The sequence below is a fragment of the Tauraco erythrolophus genome, chromosome 7 (genome assembly GCF_009769465.1).
Source record: "Tauraco erythrolophus isolate bTauEry1 chromosome 7, bTauEry1.pri, whole genome shotgun sequence".
NCBI lineage: Eukaryota > Metazoa > Chordata > Aves > Musophagiformes > Musophagidae > Tauraco > Tauraco erythrolophus.
Genome location: NC_141471.1, coordinates 21,381,407 through 21,402,752, shown reverse-complemented (window position 1 = coordinate 21,402,752; position 21,346 = coordinate 21,381,407). Strand labels below are relative to the sequence as shown.

The following is a 21,346-nucleotide window of genomic DNA, read 5'->3' as shown; positions in this document are numbered from 1 at the left end:
TATTATTACTCATATATATGGTATACACTAACTACAGTGCTTAAAGTCACTTCAGCTGTAAACAAAATTATTACTTGAAATAAGCCATCCTTCCCCTGCTAAAAAACACCATATTGAATGTGGTTTTTACGAGGGATAAGAAACAAAGAGCAATCTTTTAGGTCTTACCTCAGAAATAAAAGCACCGAGACTTTTCACATGTTTTAGCTGCGGGGTGTCAGGTACAAATATGCACTTGCCCTTAGATTTTTTAAACTCTTCTTTATAGTGTATCTACAAAGAGAATAAAAAAGTTTAACCATTTTCAAAAAGAAAAAAAAAAACGAGTACTTTTGATTATTATTGCTATTATTATGGTTATTATTATTTTATTTATGGATACTATGCTAGGTGGCTTGCAAATACCTCAGGCTGGATCAAATTAGGCCACACAGGGAAATGCCCAGTTCTCACCTGCAGTACCAGGGCTATGTAAAAGTCACAGAACATTTTAATAATAAAGATGAAAAAGATATTATTTTTTTCTACATCCACAGCACATTTTCACCACTGTCTGTAGAAGAAAGGAGAATTGAATAAAGTATTTTCTCCTTGATCTCAAAGATAAAATTGTTAAACTAACTTCTAACACAGACCTAGAAAGCACAGAACCTGTATAACACGATCAAAAGCCACTGCCAAATGCTTTATGAATCCAAGAGTTACATATAGCAATTCAGAAGGCCACTGCCAAATCACTGCCTGCAAAGCACCCCAACAGTCATGACATGCAGGTAATATCTGAGTTTAAAAGCATTTTAATTTTAAACTGAGAGGTTTAAGTCATATGTATGCACAACAGAAACAATTTTTGAATTAAAACACTACAATGTATTTCACGGAAAAAAAAAAGTTTGGGTGGGGGTTTTTTGTTTTTTTTTTTTTTAAACAACCAACATTATTCTTACCATGGGGCAAACAATAGCGGCAGGTGTAGTAAGCAGTTATCTAAAAATAATCACATGACTGTTGATGAAATCAGAATTGCAGTTTCTGTTAGTGAGATTGTGAGAAGGATGAAGTCCATGGCCACGGTGAATGCGTAGGGATCATTATTATACAAGAGCTGCATGTCTATCATGAGATGGACTAAATACGTTTTAAAATATAAACATTTTACATAGATAGCTTTAATAGTTTTTAGTGACATTTCTTTCATTGTGCATAGAATATTTTACTTCAATGCAAATTGAATTATTTAGTATTAAGCTTTCATGGTTATTATCTGGTACCATTTCTCTAACCTCATTTTCACATTCTGCACAACAGCAGCTTGCATTTATGCACTCTAGACTTGCTGACAAGCACTGACAGAAGCAATATGATCTGCATCTGAGCATTACAGAAATATGCAGTCTTAATTTTCTCATTCTCTGAATCCTTAACAGATATCACAAGTTCTAGTCTATGCTCCTCTACAGGGACTTGGAAAATTCATGAGGACAGCAGCTTGCACAGAATCAGCTCCTGTACTTTCTGATGCAAAACTTTTGTTCATCACAAAATGGTTTAGATAATGCCAAATTCATCTCAAACTGATGAGTACATAATGTTTACACAGGAAATAATTTTGGTTACTATTGAGCTCATCCAGGTTTGGACAGCTAAAGGAATCTCCATCTCATTATCAAGTCATATTGTCTGCCTTTGTGGATTACAATGTATTCTAAATAAAAACTGCTTGGTGAACAATGGGTGCAAAATTACTGTGTGTCATCATTTTACTCAGGGATCCAGAAATCCAATGGTTCATGTAAGCTGTGTGTGACACTGTGCTCCTAGGTAATCACAGAGCAATACATAAAAATGGCACTTTTATGATAAGCATGAGCAGGCACTTACTGTTCAACCTGCACACATGCTTGCATATACTTGCAAGTGTGTGTATGTATGGGCACATGAACGGTTTAAAAAAAAAAGACTTTGTAGAATTATGTTCATTCACAGTGATACGGCTGAGAAGGAACATGGGAAACCTACAGAGCTGACCGTCTACTGGTTTGGTTTGATGGCGTTCCCAGAAGAAACTCATGTAAAGCTGAGATTTTGGTAGAGGAGATGGAGAGTCTTGCTGCTCACAACTTAGATAAATCACCCACAGATATTTGAGAGGTGACTGTAATTATATCCAATTTAATTACAGAACAATAATTACATTCAAAAATCAAACATGAAAGCTTCCTAAGGTATCTCTTAATTGGGGGGAATGACATGACATGACTAGAAGAAACAATCAAAGCCATTCTTCTGTTGAAGTCACGCTTTCAAAATAACTGAAAGCAGTAAAGGACTAATGCCACCTCCTTACTCCTTTATTATTCACATTTAGTATAGTAACCCATAGAGGCTACGAAACGCACGCAGGCTCAAAGAAGCAACTTAGAGAGGACATATAACAAAATGTGTGGTCAAACTCTGATCCAACACGCTCCATTCTGCTACAGAAGTGGCTGCATCACTTAGAATCAGAAAGATGGAAGATGAAATAGGACAAGTATAATGAAGTCATGATATCTGCACTTAAAAAGTATATTTATTGTAAATGACATAAGCAAGAGGCTTAAGAGGTTGGCTATGACTGAACATAACCAATGGCTGGAAGGAACAGGCAGAGAAGCTAATATCCTTTTCAAAGTTTGGGCTTACAAACTGAAATGTCCAAAATACTGAAAAGGAAATTTTGCCTGTAAACGACTTACCCTTCACCACAAAATATGCTGTTTAGGTTGAGCAGATCTGGTAAGCCTTGTGAAAAGAACAAATAGGAAAAATTTGCAAATGATGGCCTGGAGCCACCACTGCTCTTTTGACATACTATTGAAGTCCAATAGCTCACTAAAGGCCCAATTTTTAATAGCTCTCTCCTGATCCCTTTCTTCTCCCTGATTCATCACAAAATTACTCTGACCAACAGCACAGCTATCCAGTAAAAGTGGATTAAAATTCCTAGACAATCACCAAAATAGTAAGCTTCAAAATGCATTTTTTCCTTAATGGATGTTATATGGCAAGATCAACATTATAAAACAAGGGCACCCAACCTTTAGGCTGAAGCTTCCTTGCTCACCAAGAAAATTCATCTCGCCCATGGCAATTTCCATCAGCCTTTTTCATGGGGGAAACACAGGAGGAGACTGTGGGCTAAAGGATAGGCACCAATGGGAACAGCTTAATCCAAGCAGCCACCTTTCCTTTGTATTAAGAGGCACATATTAATCTATTTTACTAGTCTCCAGTAATTTGGACCTCAAAGTGCTCCCGACTTAGAGACTGTGACTAGTAATGGTGAGTCCAGAGGAACAGCTCCACCCTGAATTAGGTGGTCACAACCCTATTGCTATGAGTGGAAAGGCACTCTGTTTCTGAACTTGGCTCTAGGTCTCTGTGGCCCTTGCTTTGCAACAAAGAGATATGCTAAAGCAAAGTTGGAGTCCGTACAAGGACAGTTAAATGGCAAGTAGTACCACTTCTTGCTATAAAGGAAAAGAAGCACTGGTACCACACATTACCAAAACTCAGCAGAATCTTCAGAAGGCAGGGTGTCTGCCTCTCTGCCAAAAGAATTATAATAGTTTGGTCAATGATCATTTTACTCATATAATAATTCCCCTCTCTGCTTATAACAGTATTCACAACATCACAACACACAATCAAAACAAAGAAGAGATGAAAATATACCAAAAAAGAAGTAATAGAAGCAAACAAACACAACTTCAATATGGAAAAGGTCTGAAAAGGAAGGTAATTCATATAAATCAAACACACATGACATTTTTGAGAACATCTGTGGGATAAAATTGCATAATGGAGGGAGATTAAATAAAATGGCTTTAGGGAGAAACAATTCAGGGGGTATCACAGCCACAGAACAAACATCTGCCAACCTCAAATGAAAACGGGGATTTCCTCGAGAACCGGAACACATAAACAATTCACAACTTCCCCTACATACGGTTCAAGGCCGACAGTTATGCATGCACTAAGGGCTGCCACCATAACACTTTTCTAAAACTCTATTGCCAAATTAAAGTCAGTCTGCAAAGCCTGCAAAGAATGCAGGGCAAGTGTAATGTAATCCCAGTATCTCAGTCATAAGCACTCCTGGCCACTGCATTCTGATGGAGGAGCTGTGCTGACAGCTCCACTGACAGAAAAGGACAATAACCCAGTCTCATGGTCAGCAAGGACACAAGCTGCTGTCCCAAGGTCATTTTAAGGCCAAACCACAAGCCCCATAAAACCATTGTACATATAAAATGTACAGATGTACACCAACAATACAACCACACAAACAGCAGTTTGTGCAAAGATACCTACTAAAAAGGACAAAGAATATATAAAAAGTTCTGAACGTTAACAAGTCAAAAATCAAAGGCAAGAATGCAAACTCCTTGCAGTTTATTGGCCTCCACAATGAAGTGTGCAAGGTGAGGAACTTACCCCCCAGCACAAAGGACTGATCATAAGAAATTCCAATTACAGCAAAAATTCTAGGAAACAAAATTCACACCCTATACATACAGGTATTCCATTCAAGCCAATGAAGATACACCTACTGATTGCAGCAGAGGCTGGATAAGGCCCCAAAACTGGATGCCATTTTTAAATACAGAGTCTCTTCTTTGAAATTAAATTGATCTAGACCATCACATATTACTACTGCTTTGAGAGCATTAATGACACTTTGCCATTATGCTTTACATATCTCAAGGAAAATCTAACACACTTAAAGGCTAAACACATCACAAGTTTTCAGCAACAGCCCACATCCCTGAACCATTATAGGCTTCAGACACCTGGCTTGACTTAGTTATTCACCTTAGCTCCTAAGGCCCTGCAGAAAATCAGAGAAAATACAGCCACCCCATTTATCAGTTAATTAACAGCCACAGTCAACATTACTCCTAATGGGTAAACGGAGCAGTAAAAATTCCTTCTCAATTAAAGTAAATTTTTCTTCAGCATTTTTCAAGGAGTTTTGCCTTTAAGAACAGCAACCAAGTTGCATGGAAGCAATACATGTATTTTAGGTCAGATAAGTGCTCCAGGTCCATTTTAATTTTGGCCTTTACATGAGTTGACAGGCACTTACTCTACCATATGCCATTCTTTTCCCAAGGAAAGTATGTAGATAACCATCAGTAAAACATTAATAATCTCTACTGCTTCCTAAAGTAGCCTGAGATTACAAGGGAGCCATCTTGGTAGCTTCTTTTAAGGATCTATCCAATTTTCAGCACTCTTTCAGTGAAAATTAAGTATTACCAGGCAGTGTATGAACAAAGAGGAAACTTTGACCTTGTCAAGTCACACTTTCAAGCCAGCACTGTAACACCCACACATCCTACATCCGTTTTTTCTGAGTTACCTATTCTTTTCTGATACACAACCCCTAATATTTTATACCTTAAGTGTAGATTTTGTATGTTCTACTCTTGTAAAATCAACATACTCCTTCACCTTGAACAATAACATCCCAAATCTAAATATCAGATTGTAACATGACATAAGCCAGATGTCATTTTTCAATTTCTTTAGAACACTTGTTAAAGCAAGTCACTCTCTCCTCAGTAATGTCTCCTCTGCTGCCAGTCACCATCCCCACAGTAGAAATATCACTCTTAACTCCCATTCACATGAAAGGACAAAGTCACTCTTCAGACACACTTTCCCAGACAAACTTCCACCAAGGTAAATCTGATGCTGTTATATTGAAGCAATTAGACCTACTCCAATTTAAAATGTCTTGGATCCGATCTATGATGTTTATATAATGTCTATATTCAATCAACAGTTTTAAAATTTATACTAAGTCAAGAATTTGCTAGCTAAATAATTTTTAAAGATAGTTTAGCATTTCAGTGGATTCTTCCTATAAGTGTAAGCCAATAATAATATGCTAAGCAGTTTTGAACATCTCTCACCAGAGATCAACAGATAACACTCAAAATTCATCTGGTTTATTTTTATCCTCCCTCCTTACAGCTATGTATACTGGCACCCAGTTCTGTTCTAACCAATCAAACTCCATAGGATCAGGCTATAACTAGAAAAAATACTGCATTTTCCTGATGAATTCAGCCAAGGTGTTCTCATGGGAGATACCCTCCACATGAGACCCAGTTTTTTGAACATTGTCTTTCCTAGGGCCTATGCTTCATACCGTCCAAGTGTTCTGAAAAACTCATCCTTTTGCAGCTGATAATTTAAGGTACTAGAGCAGGTTGTGCTTTCCTATTATTTTGTGTGCTTTTATATTTGAGCCTTGGATGGGCACATGCTGCACTGTATGGGTCTGAAAAAATCTGTATCGTAAATATAAAGCCACTGGAAAGAGCAATGCAAATGTAAGGATGCAAATAGTCACTGTCACTTACATCACTTATTATTTCACTGCATTTTCGGGCCAGTTCCATATTTCTGTCCTCAATAACAGGCTTGAGGAAGACCTGTAAGAGAAAGGTAATCATTCGAGGTTTATTGTCCTAAAAGGGTAATAACAGAGGGAAATAAGTTATTTTCAAAGCTATTGGGGTTTAACTCACCTTTGCTTCTTCCTCCTCATCTTCATTTTCATCTTCCCTGAAATCCTGAATGACAGATACTCGCATTTTAATACTTTGCAGAAAACAACAATGAAAACTTTAAAAAGGTTCAGCACTGCAGGAAGCAACACAGACTCTACAGCATGCCTGGAATCAATGCTTCATTTGTGTCCTCCACTGCACTTAACTCCACCAAGGCTCCTTCCTTATTTAGGCAGGACTTGACAGTCTTTATCTGAACAATTCAGTGTGAGTGAACTGAAAGGCATTGCAGATGGCCTTGTTAGCTATCAGTCGCAGCAGAGCTAATGCTTTCTTACAGATAAAATATAATTAAATGACCTATTCCAGTCAACTATTTTTAAAATGTCTATGAACACACTCAATTAAAATATTGTGATGTAGTTAATTCATAACATAAGTAATTTAGTAAAATTAATAGGCTTAAAAGGGGAACATTGACTCTAGGGTTATGGGAAAACTGCCCAGTTCTGAGATTCAAGGCATCACAGACTCCAAAACCAGTTATCACAAAAACTTTCATTTGTTGGTCCCATAATAGAGCTTTCTCATTAAAAAAGCACACCATTCTCATTTTCCAGTAGATGTAACTGCTAGTATATTTTTCAGCAGTTACATTATTCCTTTTCCACAAAGCATTTAAAATTCCTTAAATACTTTGCATATTATGTCAGCTAAAGGTTAAGCCTGTGCATACATAGATACAAACACATCTCCATACTTACAAGTATACATGGCTATGTATTTACACAAACTTGAATGTTCCTTCACTGTTAAAAACTGTCATGGTCTGCAGTCTCAAAGGCAACCTTTTTCAGAATTAAGTCATTGACTCCAGCTGCAATGAAACTGAAAGATATCCTTATGTGGATGGGTAGAGTGTCACAGTGTTTGTTTCTGTAAAATAAGCAAGGAGGCATTAGAGGGCCAGTTGGAGCAACCAGCATTTTAACATCATATTTCTTTCCTAACTGCAGCTTTTATACTTCTAATTTTATAGAGGTCATGATTTTGAACTTCATCTAGCAAAGTGATTCACCACTACATAGCTTTGCAATCAGGCAAAGATAAAAGGAATGTGTACTCTTAAAAAACCTCTTCAAAGAATTTTAAGTACTTGTGCCCAAATGCAATGTCCTTAGAGCTTATTTAAAAACACACATTTCCTTAGAAAAAGAAACATTTCAAAGAGAAAAAATATAGCATTTGACTTAGTTAAGGTCTGAAAATTTGAAAAAAATATTAAGAACAAAAGGCACAAAATGTTTTCAAGTCTACAATAATCAAAAGACAGAATTCTTTATACATTAATAGTACAGAAAGCTTCAAGATTTTCCATTCCACTATTTCAAATATGAGCTCCTAAAGTTCAGACTTGGATTGACATTGCTAAAGCTCAGGTTGAAATCTAGACATCTGGTTTGTATAGGTGAGGATTACCTGTAATTTATGCTGACTACTTTTAGAGCTCAGGATATTTCATCCTTGTGGAAACAAATGGTTTAGTCTTATAAGATGTGTATTCACAGTATTAGGTCATTTTTGAAGATTATGGTCAGAGCAAATGTATTCCTAAACAATAGACTCATGCGTGATTTCAAGGACCACATGTTAAGGAGACAGAGTACCTACAAATGAGCCAGACAAATGCAGCACCAAGGCTTTATTTTGTTTTTTTTTTGTGATAATATTGCAAATACTATATTCTTCCAGTGGAGTTAATTTCCCTTTCCTTTCTACATTTAATAGATTTTTTAAGTGGAGACATTGAAAAATGTTTGAGAGAGTAGAAAAGAGCTATTAGTAGCTGCAAAGCTTGCAGAATATGGGGAAATCTTTTGTTATTTTTTGCACTGGAAAGCAAATATGGTAAAAATGACAACGTCAAAAGTATTCAGGTTTGCAGGGGTAAGAGGAGGCTGTTTAGCTTTTTAACATGTTTACATGGTATCTGGTGGTTTTTCAGCAGCTGAGCATACCAAAATTTATATATTAATTGTGGTTTTCCTGTAGTGGTTTCTGCATAATAAAGATCTGCTTTCTCTTTAGCATGATCTTCAACTGATTTGATAGAATTCATTTTTTCCCATTTTTACAACATCTGGGTCAGGCATAACTGAGCTTCCATATATGCTATGTCCCATGTAACTTCCACAGTACTGGTGCTGCAAGACAGCTGCTATAACTCAACACAGTAAAGAAAAACATAATACTATGCACAAAGGGAGCAAAGGAAAAAACATCACAGTATCAACTAACAATACACAAGTCGTTCAAAATGGCACTTTTCACATAACAGATGCCGTAAGAGACTATATGACACAGAAACCTGCCTCCCTTTTTTTCACCCTCCCCAAAACACTGCATACTGTCATATAACATTCGGTGTGCAATAAAGCAAGCCTGAAAATTAAATATATCCAGAAATAATTCAGAGAAGAATTTGTTATGACCATTTAAGTGTTGCACAGTTTAGAAGTGCATTATGATTCTATTAGCAGCCTACAGGTCAAGAACAAGCTTAGGTTTCTTCCATAAGAGGCAATAAATAAACTAGGATTAGCGGGCATGTTTGGCATAGCAAATGCTTGTGTATGTTTACAGATGTTTTAAAAACTACTCTAAAAATACTAAATCTAATCTGAATAAAGACCTAGTTAAAATGCTGAGCTTTACATCTCCAAAACAAGGATGAAGGAATGTTGTATTAAAGATTACTTTTCACCTGCAAAACCTGAATTTTTACCAAAATCTCCAAACCGACACTTCTGAATTATTTTCCACTGCATATAATGGAATAATCTGTAGTCATTTGTTCTGGCATGAAACGGCACACATTAAGCAAAATGCAATTGTACAGAATTTTAAGAAAACACTGTAATGGATGGCTAAGCTGGGTATACACAATAATATTTGTATGCCTACAAGGCAAAAAGTAGGTTTTACTATTACAATATAGATAACTTAAAATGCACACAATGCGGAGAAATGCATTCGTCAGGGAAGTACCCAATATGAACTCATTCAAATTTTGTAAGGGAATGTTGCACAGCTCCACATTGCTACTTCCAGCCACCCCACATGGATGTTTCACATCTCAGTTCAAATTTAGCCTTAAGAAAGTGGCTATTCTGCCGAAGAAATTGCAATAAAATCAAAATAACTGTACATTGTTTAGATTGTTCACAGAAGCACAGTATTTGCAGTACACAATTTTCACTGTGTATGAATTTTTGATAGAGAAAACAAGCTTTCTAGAAGCAAACTATATGATTTATCCTATGAAAGGAGACAGCTGAATCTCCCAGCACTTACAGCCATCATTCAATTGTGTCAATGTACTACTTTTTGATGCAGAACATTACTCAAGTACTTGATCTAAACGCATATCTGCTGAGGAAGCAGAAGGGGAGGAAACGGGGCATAAAGCAGCCCGAGTCCCCATGAGTACAAGGTGGCCCTGCACACAAATGGTTCAGGTGCACAGTTCTGCAGCTTTCCTGCTCTGATCACACAGAGCTGTGTCCTCATCTGGCCAAAGCCCCACCAACTCCTTGTCCCTTTATCAGTCTTTTAAGAAATACATTTGGGAGATGTTAGCCCAAGGCTTCATCTCATTTTTTGGCCCTCATGCACAAAACAATTTAGCAGCGACGCTCAGTTCTGTCACTGAACAAACAATACCCTTGGACCTTTTTCGCATAACCCCAAATGCCCTCTGAGATCGGCAATGTCAACAGGTACTGTTCAGCTGGAAGAACTTCACTGCTTCACAGAACAGCGAAAACTGTGCTTGTCCTAGAAAAGGTACCAGAAATGTCACAATCTCAAATCTGTTTAGCAGAGTTCCTCATAGGGTACTTGAACATAGGTTGCAAGTTAAGGACCGAGGTATTTCAGCAGGATAATCTGCACATTATAGTGAGAGGTATTTACACATTATGAAAACACTCCTCTCAATTCTGGACTGAAAACCCAGTAAGAACAGAGGCAGAGTTTTACTGCATTAACTATCCTGCTTTCAATGAGTTAAAAATCAACCCACAGACATCCCTGAAATAATGATGTTATTTTCTGTTCTCACTGGACAGACACACACATCACTGAAATAAGTACAATTGATTCAACACAACACGGCTGGTGGTGTCCTTTCAAAAAGTTCACAAGGCATTTGTAAGTGCTGAGATTCATTTACTTCTCATTTCTAGAAATACCCATCTATCAGACTGGAAGTTACCAGCAGCCCTGCACAAGGAAGTTCATAGTCAGACTATCAGCACCACAATCACAAACAGGAAGAAAGCGAGGGATCCCAGCCTGCCGATTTCAACCTCCCTTGAACGTGAAATACCAACTAACATTAAGAAAACAAATTCAACAGATAGCTCTATTTAGAAAAAAAGCTCACCCATAAGCTTGTATCTGTCAGATCATTAACACTGTATTTATCAACAACACTTCAAAACTGTAAATATCTCACGGTTCTAAGCTAAGATTTTCATTCAATGAAAGTTATTTTATTTCAGGTTTTGGTAAAGCAGAGAGTGGCAATAAGATTTTTAAAGACAAATACATACGAGATGTTAGATTTGTGAATTCCAGAAAATCTAATGAATTTTCAATGTCTAATAAATACATAAATGCATATATACAGACACTTTTTGCAAACACATACTCAGGGATATGCTGTCTAGTCCAACTGGATCTCAATGACAGAGCATTTAAGATGCCTGTATTGTACAAGTTTTACACAATAATACCCAGTCTAATCTAGTTACCAGAAGCAACATAGCTATGCTAGCATGACACTGCCTGAGTTAATAAACTCTTTCCCACATAGCTAATTATTCTGAGAAATTAACCCATTCAGAAGTGGGAGTATTTATCAGGGCACAAGATGTAACCTTAACTGTGAACAGCAACAATACACTGAAATAAACCAGCAGAGAGCTTTTTCAGACACTAACATATTCTAAAAAAAACCCCAAAGACTCAGCTTCATTTTTCTGACAATATTCATAATTTCCTGCTATGTTTGCACAATAGTTTCTAACCCGCAAAGATGGTATTTCCTAAATGGGATATACAGTTTCACCTTTTTTTTTTTCTAATTTTTCATTTGTCAAGAAATTCAATCTTCAACAAGGGGGGAATTTGGTCTTTCCACCCCCATAATATTTTTAGTTTAACCAGAAGCCTGATGCATCAGGAGCTGAGAGCAGAATCAGCCACGTTTGACCACATTGCAACTGTTTAATCCATTCTTTCTGACATAACTGTGGCATTTTCCTTCCTTGTTGAGTGTCATAAAACCCCTCTCCCTTTACTCAAGTGTCCAACTAGGTATGGCAGTCCACCAGAGGTCACAGCTCTGGGGTGTAGAACCTGAGACTCTTCAGCACTCCCCATCTCATACTAATGCCATTACAACAACTAACGGTCAAGACATTTATTTCTATCACCTACAAAGCTGAAGCCCCGATGCTAGTCTTGTACACTAGTAGTCGAGAGACTTGCACACTAGTCCCCTATAGCTGGTGGAGAGCAGTACACACCCAAACCAGCCTTCTGCCTGCAACTTGTAGCTCAGATCTCATACGGCTGTTCTACAGAAGATGGCTAGAAAATTAAATTATCAGCTGCCTGGGTAATGGTGTGAGGTATCCATAAAAGAAAAATCGCATTCAGCAGAAGAGGGATTCAACAGAGAAGTTACTGCGTTTCTCTTAGGACTCCTCAAATGGAGAAAAGTTCAGACAACAGATCGAAGTTTTTCATTCAAAAAATTTTCATTTTATCCAAACCTAAATCCTATGGAAGAAAAAGGCAGAACGATACAATAAGAATTTGGAAATTTTACCTTGCTCCAAATCACAGCTAAATTTATCAATGATTATAAGTAAAAAGTATGAAGCCAGTAATAAACAAGTTTTATGTTGCCTAAATAAATCCTAAAAAGCTAAAGATAATTCGTTTCTCCTTTTAGTGACTATATATTAACATACAGCTTACTGTAATCTAAAATAATAGAAAGATGTATTTGGCTTATATACAGATTCTTGCATACATTTTCTTAGCCACATAGACTGGGCATGTGTACTTACCAGGAATTTTTCTTGTGGCATTACTTCGAATTCAACTGCCTGAACTGACAGAACCTCACAGAGCAGGAAGAGAAAATTGGACCTTTCCTATAAATTTAATTTCAGTTGTAATTACATCCAGCCTGTAACCCTTACTTACTTAATGAATGCATTTTTCTAGAAACTAAAACACAATGGTTTATTTTACTTGATTTAATTGAGTTTTTTCTTCTTTGTTTTTTTGCACTTCTTGTGTTTTGATAGACCTAATACTGTAACCTCAGTCATACTTTCTCTGGAGGGAACAATACCATAAGCAACACACATCTTTAAAAAAACCTTTATAACTTCACTGTTCTGGCACATTTCATGTTACTACAATTCTCAAGTAAGTTAAATTTGCATCAAATTGCTACAGACAGCTAATAATAAAAAAATCCTAAGTTCTTCATTGGCAGTTATCTAAAATCATAGCTTTTAAATTTCAGAATAGTCTTCAGAAAAGTTCCCAGGCCAGAAAAGATTAAACCAAGCAGGTCAGGATAAAGAAAAGAAATGTAATGAACACATTTGAAGTAACAGTTCCCTATTCGATGATGAAAAATTTATTCAAGTAACTCCATTTTTTGATCAAGACAAATAATTTCAAGTCATAAATAATTGATGGAGAAAGTATATTTTGAAATATCTTCAGACCCGAAAAGACAAAAGTAAAACCGTAATTATGTAAAACGTATAATGCCCTTATTGTGCTTAAAATTAAAGATTCTTAAATAGTTCTCATGCGGAGAAACTAGTCTCTCTTTTTTTCTACTTTGTGAACTGTGCCCATCACAATATTTAAACAAGAAAACAAGTTACACTTATTTTGTGTCCAGGAGAGTTTAAATCTGGATTGTCACAGTCAAGCTTCCCTCTTAGCATACTGTTCCCTGCATGACAGATTAAGACAACTATATACAAGAGATGTACTATGAATTTAGCAGTGCATTCAAAAACAAAGCACTTAATATATATCATGTACATTCAGAAAATGTCCATGATTTTCAAGACAGAGAGTTTATAATGACTGATGGATAGCTCATTCTTTCCAAAAAGCTGCTGTGGTGAAATAGCCTGCTTGAACAGGGTAAATATTATTTTCGAAGTGCTTATAATAGGCTACAATGTATTTGGAAATACAACTGTTAATAACCCTATACTGAAAAGAAACTTACTGCAAAGAACCCTATACTAAGGGCTCTCTGGACAGCCTAACCCTGTAATAGAGTTCATGGTTGTAATTCAGGAGAGCGACTTACAAGTTCTTAAGCATTGACTACACCGTTGAAGAAAATACACTGAAAATACAATAGCTAGCAATAATAAGTCACAGGAATGCTAGATCCCTACGTACACTCTGTTTAACAATGATATACACAAGTTTCCATGACAACAGTGACAAGATGATAAAAACGTATTCTTCCATCATCCACTGAAAAATACATTTCTGCCTATATCATTGATGAAGTGGTAAGCACCTGATTTAGAAATGTCAACCTGCATTTAGTAACATATTTTTATATTCAGAGAAATGCACATCATATTTTTAAAATATTTAATATCTGAAGCACATTAAAATTATTCATGATCTGATTTTTTTAGTCTTTTAAATCAAGTTACATAAAACTTTACCTTTTACTTTAGTCATTGTCCATAATTTAGCTGCAAATTTCAGCTTAAAATTTTTTTCCCCCATGGAAATCTCTTTGGCATATATCAAATAAAAGCTGATCTAGCATTTCCCAAAGAAACATAGCACATTTCAGCAGAAGAATGCCTTATTTTTAAATTGGCTTCATTTTGCTCCATCATTCACAAAAAATGATGATAAGGCAGTTCTGCTTTATAAGTTACATAATTTGCTTTCACGTTATAGCATCATCTTACTTCCAGTCTGAATTGTTTTCTTCAAAACAGTAGTGGACACAAAACTGGCATTTCTTGCTCCAGCTACTTTATAGTCATTCCTGGGATCTGGTTACCTCTGAAAACAAGCAATTCCAACAACATCTCCAGAATTGCAGTTATCTCAATACTGGTACTTCTAGGTGAGCATACTTCTCAATCCATAAAGTACAATCATAATACTTATTAAAATATCAGTTCTTACATATTATTAGAGGAAAAAATAGTTCCTATAAATTAATAATAAAAATTTAGCCCAACAGTGCTATTCATATAACACAGTACATCTAGATTACCACATTAAAAGCACGCTGAATTACAGTTCTTCAAATCAAGGATGGCTAATGCCTGCACTATGTGAAATAACACAGTAAGTACTTTCTGAGAGGAGGAAGGCAAAAGAAATAACATAGCAATGTTTTGTACACTACAAATTATCCAGAAACACTGCCTTTGGGCATGATTGCCTGTTGCTGTTAATAACAGTAAAGAAGAATAACTACTTTATACTCATACAGTTTTTTGTGGGTAAGATTTTAAAGAATTTTATAAATACACGGCTACAGCCTTTGATGGAGGATACTGACACAGAGCAAGCCTCTCCCTGTCCTCAGGCATTTGAGGACTAGGCTGGAGTCAGGCTTAAGTAAGACCAGCCATGGGTAGCTCTAATTAAGCCTAACCAAAAAACCTGCTCCAGATCATACTGCTGACTCACAGCTACTTGACAATCACCGTACGGCCAGGGGTTTGTGAGGTGCAGTAGACTTGATTCGGGGAACAAGCTGTCTTAAGTCTCCTTCGAACATCTGGAATTTTGTAAAGAGAATTCAGACCAGCATAAATAACTACTCTATAGAACTGCTCCTTGCTATATACCTGAAGATATATGATTATCCTATAATCCTGTTTTACAAGGTGGAGAACAAGGGGCCATGAAGTAAAGCAGCATCTCCAGAGTAAGAAAGGAAGCCTGTGACGAATCAAGATTTCTTGACTCCCAGCCCTACAGTTTTAATGCTGATACCATAGAACTTCTCAGCAGGATTTTTCCTGGCTCTTTTTCAGTGATATTTCTGTTAAGTGATTTCCAGCACAACCTAACTCTTAACTTACAATACTCTACTTACAGCATTGAAGATGGTTTTTCTTCTAGAACATTTTGCTGAGCAAAATTTTAGAAAAAAAATTTAGTATTGATATAATTTAAAAAAACAAGAAAGGAAAGAATGGGAAGAGAACAGAACAGAGGAGTCTTTCATTTAGGACCTTATACTAAATTATTATTAGTAAACCACTGGGTTAACATGCAGCATAGAGTTAGAATAACAGTGTAGTTACTTGTTACACAAATTAATTTCAAAGTCTATTGAGTTATGGGTAGTAACTATTTGGCACAAAACAAGCAAGATAACCTCTCTGAAACCTGGCATATAGAAAGAGAGAGAAAATACCATGTTCCTTTCCTTGCCTTCTGAAGTCTAAATTAAAGTTTTATTGAGACATTTTTATGTTGAATTCAAAAGAATAGGTGATATTAAAAAGTTAATTTCAAGTCTAGCTGGGTAAGGTTCTATTTAAATTGCATTTTTGTAAATATTTATTCAATTTTTTACATACATAAACCATCACTAGAGAATTAATTTATGTTAGGGCCTAAGGCCTAGCTTTGAAGAGCTTTTAGTCTTTTTATCTCTCTGATGATCTCATGGGAAGTCTGAGCCTGCCTTTCAGCAAAAAACCCTCCAAAGCCTGAGGCTGCCTTTGGAAGAATTATATTCACCTTCAGGTCTGTGGTAAATGTATTTTGGCAGCTTTACACTACAGCTAAAGAAATTTCTCAATCTCATCAGCAAAGTGCACGCAATAATGATAATCTGTATTACAAAACTGCAAACCCTGGGGGCGGGAAGTGCCTAATCTTACATATACGGATGCTATTCTACAGCCCCAGAAGTAACTACACATTTCACTTTTTTTTAAACCATCTCTTTGCAAGATGAAGATGCAGCTATAATATGCTCTATGTAGACATTCAAAATATGCCAGACTCAGCTTCCCCAAGCTTATATTTAAATCCTAGGATATTAACACCCAGTACAGCACAGTACTTGACTAATGCTACCCACAGGGGTTTTTTAAGATGTTAGAACTTTCGACAGCTAAAAATCAAACCGAGGTAGAAAAATAAGTATCAGAGCACAAGTCATGTTAATCTCATGTTGGCTGTAAGGTTAATTATGAGTTTAATCTTATTGTTTCACCATCATTAAACATACAAACAGCCTTTGGAGCAGCAGGCAGAACCCAGCCACCCTGTCCCTACCGCCTGATAACCACCAGACTCAGCCAGAGAGCTCTGCTCCCTCCCGAGACCTTTCTCTGGCCCATGAACCTTCTGTTCTTGCCTATGCCATGGTACAACTTCAGTAAAATACCTGCCAGGACCCCCATCACAGTCTGAATCAGGCCACTAAACTGTGGGCTCAAACACCTGTTGGGCTGGAAGCAACATCTTATCACTTCCTCGAGGAAGGCCCTCACACCTGAACTTCCAGAAAAATGGACATAAGCCTCCTCCCTCTCTAAACACTCAGACGAGTTCCTGAGTAAGCGTGTTCACAACACATATGCTGCAGTTGCAGAGTGGCAGGCAGGCTCCAAATTCAACCTAAAGGCTTTGGATGAGGGACTCTGGTGGGATATAAGCAATGCGCGGATGAAGGACCATTTGAAGGGAGGATGCTGAATACCTGCCTGATGTTGCAACAGATCTACAGACTCTGCTCTCTGCTCATACACATCATGAGACAGAGCTTTGAATATGACATTCTGTGCACATCTCACATCAGCATCCGAATCTTTCACGGATGCCACAATCTTCAACGTCTTAATTTAAGAAGTCAGATTACCGGACTATAGTTTATAACAGAACTGCAGATGGAATCTTTTTAGTATCAAAACTTTTACAATGATGACCAGTTTACCAGCCCCAGTAGTTTCTCTGAATAGTAACTGGATAACTTCATAATGCCACAGAGGCAGGTGGAGATTTCATTTATCAGACCAGCAACATTTAAACTCCAATTACGAGACTAAAATTTTAAAAGTGTGAATTAGGTGTTCATGAACTTTGCTAGATAAAAATTTTAAAAATAAAATCAATTATCTGCCAAATGAAAGTTTTACATAGTTAGTCACTTTCAAAAAGGAGAACACAAATCATCCTACATGAAACTGCCAACGATCTTAAATTGGAGAATAAATAATTACCATTTTGTCAACACCAGGTCTAGAGAACTGACACTCCAATTTCTGAGACTCAACTTTTAAGAAGCATAGTGTCATTTCAAGGACAAAACTTCTGAATCTCATAAAATTAAAAAAAAAAATCCTTAACTATAAAAAATAAGACAAAAAAAAGTAAACCAGAAAAAATGACTACGTGTTTTAAGTCTGCACTCAGGTTTAATGACCCTGAATGGTATAGTCTTTGTCTCATCTTGAGTCAAACAAAATATTAAGAATTAATTTCATAAACTTCAAATAGGTTTTTCTTTGAAGGCTGCTTCTATCCACATATTAACTGCATATCCCGGTTATGACTTAATAGATATACAGATACAAGTTATGCAAGCAGGTAAGTGAATTTTGTCCATATGTAGAAATCTAGATGAATTTGCAATTTGTCACATTTAATCAAAATCAAGTTTTGTTACATAAAATTTAGTTTATCTCTACTTCCTGCTCAAGTCTATCAGTCCCTGCTGCTTTACTTTCATTTAAAACGCACAGAATTTCTGTTGTGATTTGTTTCTTCTAGTGTAAAATGACTTCCAGACAATACAAGAATATGGACATTCCTCACAGTTTTTCTGTCCGCAACAAATTATAATTCATTCTGCTGGAGACTAAATTAATGATGTACTTTAATCCACTACTCATCCCTTTTACTCTAGCCACAGAAGAAAGAAAAGAGTGTTTAAAAATAAATTGCCCTATGTTCTAAAAAAAACCCCACCAACAACAGTTTTCATCCCATACAGATGGTCATTATCTTTCCATTAATAAGGACCACACAAAAGTAATCCCTAAGGGTCCAGTCCTGCCAAATTAGTTATGTTTAACATCAAATATATGCAAATTTCTCTGCCATTTACAGTTCTCATGTAAATGGCAGAATCCATATGAAAATGGCAGAATCCATAACCTATCAAAAACATTACAGGTGATCAGCACTCACTATATAACTATTCCCAAGCAACACAAAATAGTGTAACTGGCTATGCATCTACGTCATTATGTTTGAGGAAACAATAGCTTAGTTGTTTTCTATGTTTCACTGTCTCTATTTTACTCAAAAGCATGAATATTTATTTGTACAATGCAAAGATAGTGTTAATATTAAAGTTTAGCACAAATTCAGTATGTAGTTTAACATTACCTGACCTCTTTCATAGATTATTCTGACCTGAAGATAAATGTTTATCTGTGAAAAATAATTAACGGGTTAACTTCATGCAAGCTTTGAAACAACTCATGCTCAGACTACAATAACTGAAGAACACAAGAATTCAGAAAGTTTTGTTTAAGTTCAGAAAGTATCTTTTTAATATGATTTAACTCATTTATCTAAGGCATTGAGACAAGAAACTGCTGAAATCACTATCAACATAACTCTTATTTTGAGAACACCTTAAGATAAGATTTTTTTCAGGCAAACTGTAAAGAAAGATACAGTAGCCGAGATGTATTGATTACCAATGCCATCAATGTAAGTATTCCAGAGTCCAAAAATGGGTTTGTTTTCATATTTTTGGAGCAGGGGAGAGCTTGGAAAAAAGGCTAAAGTTAGCTAAACTTTAAAATCAATTTGGTATAAATAGAAGACGAGCTCATCAAGTCTCCGTTTACAACTAAAACCCAGGTTTCCTTCTTTAACCAGATGTATTACCCACAGTACGGTTTAGTTTATTGCACTCTGAATTGCAGATGATATCCTGCCAAAATCAGTAAATGTACTCATCGGTATGGAAAAAGTCTTTTCATATATTCTCTATCCATGGGAAAAAATAATTTGAAATTGAACAATGTTCCTCTGTCACCTGTTATATACTGAAATATGCATTATTTGTCTTGATTCAAATCTAAACAGAAAAAGACAAAAGGTTTTCATGCCTTTACTCATTATGAAAGAGAATGCATAGGTTTTGAGGCAAAATATGCTAAATATTGTCTGTCAGTATTTAAGAATTCATAAGGATGCAGAAATTTCTTCCTCTGTGTCACTCGTTTGAAGAACCAAAGATAGTGTATATCCTGGATTTATTTGGGCAGCCCTGTGTTTTTCCACATGGTTTCTCAGTTTCCCATCACCTCTTTTCAGGACACCTAAGTGTTCTAATCTTTCATTTAATAAGTAAAAAAAAAAAAAAAAAAAGAAGAAAAAAAAAAGCTTTGTTTTTAAATAACTAAGAAGTGTTAGTTCAAAACATATCAGCATGAAGAATTTGTTCTGCATTTACCCTGGGCAGTCTAGTGGAATAAGCGTTCAGAATGATGTACGGTGTTCGGAATAAAGAGAAAAATGGAGTGAGAGTTGACATTAGTAAAGCTCTTCTTTTGTTCTGAGTGAATATTAATGACTCCTGCTCAGTCTTTCATCAAAAATTCATTCAGAATTCTATGTTATTGGAAAAAATGCTCCACTTGGAGAGATGTACTCATGTCATTACTGAATCAGAAGCTGGCAACAACTACAACAATACACATTTTTAAAGCACATCTTTGTCTTCTGAGTAAGTCTTTCATATGGTAAGCTTAAATAACATGCATTGCATGACCCGGCCTTGTGATTTTAAAAATATCTCTTTGCACCTCTACTCTCCACACTCAATTGGAAAAATACAAAATAAAGACAGTTTAAGTCAAGAATGATTGCAGATGGCAAACAAAATATTGCATAAAGAGAAAAAAGAAAGAAAAAAAAAAAGAATGCACAGCTACAAAAACTTAGAGAAGAAAATATTTCATAGCCAGGCACAGTCCTGAGCTCTGTGATACACCATTTTATAATCTTGTTCAGTGAGTTTACATGTTCTTTTTCCTTTTTACCTTCATGCATTATTATCAATATTTTCAGACTGCACAAAGTATTGTAAGAAATTTAACTTAAATTTAATTTTCAAACATATTATTTCCTTCCATGTATTTGTTTGAATTCTCAAAATCATCTGTAATGACAGATTTTTGCTCTCAGGTGAAATGGTTTGTTAAATGCTGTGTTTACATGAGGCAATGTCTTTTGTGTATAGATGTTAATTCTTTTCAGTATTCTATTTGACTTAACTCCACATTTTTTCCAGATACAGAAACATTTTTGTGGGGAAGTGGTAAAAAGAATGTTTATTTTTTCTACAGATAACTGTAGCCACATGATTTCCTCCATACCACTGTAGCTCTCATTCATTTTTCCAACTCCATTCACCAGTGGTGCTTGGCTGCACAAAATCCTCACTATCGTTTCAGATTTATGAAAGAAACAAACAGAAGGAAAAGCTGGCAGCACAAAGCATCCATTCTTCTTCCAAAATCTAAAGCTGAAAATTTTTGTGAAAATATGGCACAGTTTGATACTTTCAATAACATGTTCTTGTATTGTATGGTACAGTTAAAAATGTTTTTTACTTAAATCCTACAGCCAGATCTTAC

At 36.0% G+C, this 21,346-nt stretch overlaps 1 protein-coding gene across 4 annotated transcripts in view; it reads right to left on the bottom strand.

Annotated features, from left to right (window-relative positions):
* NEBL (nebulette) overlaps positions 1–21,346 on the bottom strand; it is a 278,991-nt gene that overhangs the window by 87,385 nt on the left and 170,260 nt on the right. Inside the window, exons 1-4 of one of the 4 annotated variants that reach the window (XM_086614545.1) lie at positions 7,415–7,552; positions 6,585–6,629; positions 6,417–6,488; positions 169–273 (exon numbers count right to left, since the gene is read on the bottom strand). The exons of the other annotated variants lie outside the window; for them this stretch is intronic. Of the exons in view, the coding sequence (XP_086470671.1) occupies positions 169–273; positions 6,417–6,488; positions 6,585–6,629; positions 7,415–7,552 (360 nt within the window). Of the gene's footprint in view, positions 1–168; positions 274–6,416; positions 6,489–6,584; positions 6,630–7,414; positions 7,553–21,346 lie in introns of those variants that run through there. 4 annotated transcript variants of the gene reach the window in all.